Here is a 6,112-nt window from a genome sequence, read left to right as displayed (position 1 = left end):
CCATTCAACTTAACAATTTGATAGTAAAATTTAAAGGAGAGTAAATTTTTTACAAGGATACAAGCTTAGGAATTTTCATGATAAAAAAATTAATCTGAGGATGAATTTATTATATATGGATCATTTTAGGATTCTGCGTGGTACTAATCCATTGCAATAGTGGTAGTATCCCACTGACCTCTCTTTCGTTCACCGGATGAGAAGTGAAAAAGCAAGTACACAGTGTCTATCTGAGCTTGGACTGGAGTAAGGGGGAGAGACTAGAGAGAGAGAGTAATTGCAGTGAAGGTTCGTGCAAGAGGACATCGCCTGTTGCAACCCAACCCACGTCTGCTCAGGCCGTGGCGTGGGACGCGCCCCATGAACAAGAAGCGAGGCTCGATCGCTATTACTGCGACTGGTTTTGTTCACTCGCGCGAAAGCAAAGATCAGTTCCTTCGTTCCCACCACTAATCTCTCTCTCCCCTTCTTTTCTGGGGGTCTCGCCATCGCTTTCATTGTCAATGTGCAAGCGTACAAGTGAAAGGAACTGTTCCGCGAAAGCTTGTCCTCATCTGGCCCAACAGTCTCCAGTTTGTCTACTTATTAAACCCTGATGACAGCCCTCTCGTCTTGACCACTGGTCTCTCCTCTCTCTTTCTCTCATTCTCATTCTCTCTCTCTCTCTCTCTCTCGATCTCTAGAGGAGGAGTGGCAGAGCGTGCGTGTGTGTACAGTGTGCAACTTCAGTTGCTGGGTCTTTTCCTGGAAAGATGAAAATCTGATGATCTGATCTCTCGCTCTCTCTCTCTGCAAAATTTGTTTTCCTTTTTCAGAAACCATCGTCCACCCAAAGAAGCAAACTGACCCTCCATGGCAGGAATCTGCAGTTCTCTTGTTTCCCCTTTTCTTGACCCGCAAAGAGGAGTGTGCGAGGAGGAGAATCTGTTTTTCTGAATTTCTCAAGGAGTGGTCATCGTATTCTGGCCAAGGGGGAAGAAGGGAAAGAAAGTAGAGGAAGAAAGAAAGAGGAAACCCTCCTGATTCCCCACCCCTCTCTGTTTTCCTCCTTTTCTTTCTGAATTTTCTCTGTGTCCGCCCTACTCTTCATAAAAATACACCTCATGACCATGCAAAATCCACCATCCTCCTTATTTTAATCTCTCTCTCTCTCTCTCTCTCTCTCTCTCTCGTTTTGAATTGTTTATGCTCCAGCACCTGAAGAAAAAGCTTCTCTCAGCTGCGCAGGGTGTGTGGAATATTAACAACTCCTCTCTCTCCATATGACAGGAAAGTGACTCGAGCCCTCTCTTTCTACTGCCATACCTTTTCTTGGTACTTGATCTTGCACAATCGGGCAAAGGAAGCAAAACCCTAGATCGCCAAGAACTCCAGTATTGCCTAATCAGCAGATCTCTCGTCCCCAACCAAGATCCAAGAAAGAAGAAGTGCCTAGTAACCATCCCATCACTTCCCTACATGGAGCTTGTACCAGAATCGTCGTCGAGCAACCCCAACTTCGACACCCCGATCACCATCAATACCCACATAATCGGGACGAGCTCGTCGTCGTCGCCAATGTCGGCGTCGCCGCCGCCCACGCCTAGCCGCTACGAGAACCAGAAGCGGCGGGACTGGAACACCTTCTGCCAGTACCTGAGGAACCACAGGCCGCCGCTGTCCCTCACCATGTGCAGCGGCGCCCACGTCCTGGAGTTCCTCCGGTACCTCGACCAGTTCGGCAAGACCAAGGTCCACAACCAGACCTGCCCCTTCTTCGGCCTCCCGAACCCGCCCGCGCCCTGCCCGTGCCCGCTTCAACAGGCCTGGGGCAGCCTCGACGCCCTCATCGGCCGCCTCCGGGCCGCGTTCGAGGAGCACGGGGGAAGGCCTGAGGCGAACCCGTTCGGCGCCCGGGCCGTGCGGCTCTACCTGAGGGAGGTCCGCGACTACCAGGCGAAGGCGCGGGGGGTCAGCTATGAGAAGAAGAGGAAGAGGCCGAAGCAGAAGCCGAACAACAATGCAGCCCCACCTCCCGCTGCCGCAACAAGCTGAAGATGAGAGGGTCAATTTGATTGCTGATAAGTGGGGATCAAGATGGGTTTGGATGCCGATAGGAGACATCTTTTGGAACATGGGTATTTCCTATCTTATCGCTCTTTCTATATATTTCAACTTTCTAGTTGTGATCTTAGACTATGTATGGTCAAACTTGTGCTGATTTTTCTCCTTATTGGTCTAAAGAGCCTTGACCCGGCCCTGCATTATATAGTCTTTCCGCCTTTTTTTTTTTTTTTTTTTTTTTTTTGCTTTGGCTTCTGCAAGATATGTCTTAGATTTGTGGGCACCCCTTGAAGCTTGTCTTCGGGAGACAAGAGCGGATGGTGTCATGTCAGTAGTGTGGGGGAGAACTAGTCATGAACTGTTTAGACTGGAGACTTCTTAGTAGGAAAAATTTGAGAAGTGGCCAAGTTTGGGTCATTAATCCTAGTGTACTTCGATGAAATGATGGTGAATCTGAGCTCCAGGTTTGGAAAAATCCTCTCTCAATCTCATATCAAGTGTGTTATATTTCATGCAGTCCCAATAGTGCATTCATCCTAATTATAACATATTGACAAGAATGATGTGTTCTTCTTCATGTGTCATGCACTCAATTTGGATGATTAGATCCTTTATATGGATCTCAATTCTCAAGTATTGCCCCCACAAGAAAGCAGAAGAAAGGGATTTTTAACTTGCTGGGGGGGGATTGCAATTGTGTTACATTTCTCTCTCTCTCTTTGCCATCATTGTGCCATCCACACATGAATTGTTTGACCTTGAGAAAGGGTTGAAAGAGGGGGTTGCTACCTATGGACAAAAGCATTTGGAGAAGTGGAAAGTTCACGAGGTAGACTAATAGTAAAGGTGTGGTTAGGTAACGTTCAAAGCAAAACATTAAATCAATTCAAAAGGAAGCAATAAGACAAAACAGTGGATTTCCAACCCTTTTCCCTCTTTCTTTTGCCCTACAGATGGATGACAACGGAAGACACGCGAGCCTTTGAGACATCTTATATACTAATATAACCTTTGACATCAAACTTTTGCATCCAGCGTTTAAGGCTCAAGGCTCGTTACTAGCTACTTATAGTGGTTTATCTAGGTTTTCATGGATTTTATGTGATGTTGAATTCAAAGTATTGGTATTTGACTGGTGTAAGGGCAAAGTGAGTTGTTCTTTCGGGTTGCAATGGCAAATATGTTCTTCTCTGTTCTTTGTTGAATCATCTTCAAACCTGAATATTGCTTAATTTCATCTAGATGCCTCAGCTGATTAGTATGTTGTGCTTTCTTTTTGGTTTAAAGGTATTTCCAAAGTATTTCATAGAATGACTTACCAGAAAGCGAAAAAAATGAACGAAAATTGACTGTTCTGATTATATGTAGATTTCAGGATTTATGCTTCTTCTTTTGTTGAATTTCGAAAGCTTATGTAGCTGAGGCTTGCACTGTCCATACTAAAAAGTGAATTTACTTGGGTGTCATAAATTGTAGCTGAGGCTTTCACTAGCACCTGCGATTTTTTAAAAACAGTAGCCTATACGAATCATTTTTCATATCTACAAGTTTGAGCTTTTCCCTAATTCTGCTTTTAAATCATGCTTAATTAGTTTTGAAGTAGTTTATATCTTTCCCATCTATCAAGATGACTAGTAGGACACTTATGAAACTATCTGAAAGTGCGGTTCTAACTTCATTAGGGAGAAATCTAATGCGGAGCTTAAGTTGTACTAAACACAAATCATCACATCCTAAATCTATTTTGTAGGAATGCAGTCGTAGGTTCCTATAACGGAAAAATCAATCCATCAAAAGGTTTAGGATTTTAGGATCACGAACAAGATGCTCATATATATTTTATCCAAAACGTTAAGGACTTTCGGCATAATTAGATCATCTGTGAATGTCCAATACAATGTGCAGCATTAAAGCATTATTTGCAGAGACCAGTGTCAATTTTTCTAATCTGTTTCATACTCAGTCACAGGCATCGAGCAGATGTCAAACCGATGCTTGTTCTCTCATTTATCGCTGCCCTTTTTGCATCGAGTAGATGATGTACGTTCATGGAATATATTCTTGAATTCGTTTTCTTTATTTTTCCTTGTGAATTGCTAGTTTGCAAATCATTCTTACAAGTTCCAAAGGTGGTCGGAAGTCCCAGGATGTAAGATGTGCTTGAATTCTGTTGTGAAGAACCTTTCTATTTTCATAAATAAAATTGCCTGTGATTTAATCTATATATGTTATTTCTTCTTATCAAACTTGGATGATCTAGAAACGTTGGTGGGAATTTTCCCGTAGCTCCATACTCGACATTTCTAAATATTACAGAATCACTTCCTGGCAGTGAACCGGTTGTGTGGTTTGCTCTTGTCGACGATGTTATACCGAAGCTAATTTCACTGCTTATGAAAGAGTTATGAAATTTCACTGCTTATGAAAGAGTTATGTATCTAATAGATACTATCCATGCAATGGCAATAGCTGGAGATTTGGTTTCATCAATTTTTGTATTTTTACGTAAGACAGAAATATCAACATGTATCTACATGGGGACTATTGTCATACAACACTTCTGGTCATTCTGCTAGTCCAAACTATGTGAAATAATTATGTGTTTACACCTTAATTCGAGAAGGTTAGTTTTGACATAAGTCACCACTTCTATCGACATATGATAAGTTCCCTAAATGTTGTGCCGGTCACTTCATACCGCAAGTCGAAGATCTATTTCGGGCCAATGGATATGCGTATGGCATGATTAACGTATCTAAAGACGTCCTTGATTATGGAGAAAAATCATTGCTACAGGAGCAGTTAATGGAAGTCGAACATCCCATATGATGAGTGTTTGTTGTGCAGTATGTTTCTCCTCAGATAATTCATACTGAAAATATAGAGATCAAATGAAGCCAACCAAAGAAGTTACTTTAAGGAGAATAAAGGTTACGTTTTCATCATCTCTCTAACCTTCAATAAGGGTTTTTTCTAACTTTTTTCACTGTTTCCAGCTAGTTCTTGCGATCAGGTGTCTACTGATTGTGTAGGTTTTTTTTATCTAATTCATGTACCTCGTGGAGTTGCACCTCAACACATAGTCTTGTGATCAACCCTTTCATATTTGTTTTCGTAGACCGTCGCATTTAGGATCGGCGAACTGAAGGTTTATCAAACCCTATGCAGAAGGGAAACACAAAAGATCTATCCGAATTTGATGTAAATTGTTGGATACGAAACCCTATTCGGTCTAAGATCTAATTTGCAGAAACATGCTCAATTCATCACTTGTATTATCGATCAAAACGAGTATATCATGAGGACATACCGTAATTGTTATAGGTTGGATACTCCTTTGCGATCTCGAGAGTTCCTTCATATTGAACGCGATTCAACAGTGAGGAGGAGAGAATGTCGTCGTTGTTTCTCTATTTCTTGAAAGCGATAGACTGATACGAAAAGATGGGAAGAGCGTATGTTGTTGACGTCTCTTGAAGAGACGTGACTTTTCATTTGAATTGGCATATAACTGCTAGTAGGCGGGTGTGATTGCCCTCACGGGCGCACGCAGAAAAACCCATGGACCTACATATATAAACAAGAAATTGTGAATAGTATTTTCAATCTGAAAACCGGCAACATAAATCCGCAGTTAACGGGTAAGCCACTCACAAGGAAATTTGAGTCAATTAATTCACTTTATTATCAACTTAGTTAAGTTTAAATCATTTTTTATGGGTGGATGTTGCATGAAAAAGTTAGTATAAAAGGCAAGGTCTAAGAATTTTACTTGAAGTTATTGCATTTCCAAAATGACAAACATAATGTCATTGGCAGATCAAATGAAGGGAAAATGCCAATGGTATGAACCAATAGGGAACAAAAAGGATGACTTAGGCACACGTGACAATACTTCCGGAGAAGAAATCTATTTGATAACACAACTTCTAGAGCGGAAATCCGCTACTTATGCAACTTTATTTTTCTATTTCTAGAGCTTTTTTTTTTCTCTTCAAAAGTAGTTTTGAAGTCACTTGAAGAAGTAAAAAAAAAAAAAAAAATTACTTCTATCCAAAAATAGAAATAT

At 41.5% G+C, this 6,112-nt stretch overlaps 1 protein-coding gene across 1 annotated transcript; it reads left to right on the top strand.

The window, feature by feature from the left end:
- The first annotated feature begins 588 nt into the window (after window positions 1–588).
- Window positions 589–2,271, top strand: LOC115725992 (protein LIGHT-DEPENDENT SHORT HYPOCOTYLS 1-like). Its single transcript, XM_048283190.1, has 2 exons — window positions 589–915; window positions 1,270–2,271. Exons 1-2 carry the CDS (start codon window positions 853–855, stop codon window positions 2,032–2,034), a joined length of 828 nt encoding a protein of 275 aa, XP_048139147.1. The 5' UTR covers window positions 589–852; the 3' UTR covers window positions 2,035–2,271.
- Window positions 2,272–6,112: the final 3,841 nt, after the last annotated feature.

Source organism: Rhodamnia argentea, chromosome 1, assembly GCF_020921035.1.
Source record: "Rhodamnia argentea isolate NSW1041297 chromosome 1, ASM2092103v1, whole genome shotgun sequence".
In the NCBI taxonomy this organism is placed as follows: domain Eukaryota; kingdom Viridiplantae; phylum Streptophyta; class Magnoliopsida; order Myrtales; family Myrtaceae; genus Rhodamnia; species Rhodamnia argentea.
This window is presented reverse-complemented; position numbering and strand designations above follow the sequence as displayed.

Bases quoted from the DNA above. Each gene is read 5' to 3' on its own strand.
- LOC115725992 (XM_048283190.1), top strand. From the start codon at position 853: ATGGCAGGAATCTGCAGTTCTCTTGTTTCCCCTTTTCTTGACCCGCAA. The intron at 916-1,269 runs GAGGAGAATCTG...TCCATATGACAG, and splicing joins CGCAAAGAGGAGTGTGCGAG to GAAAGTGACTCGAGCCCTCT.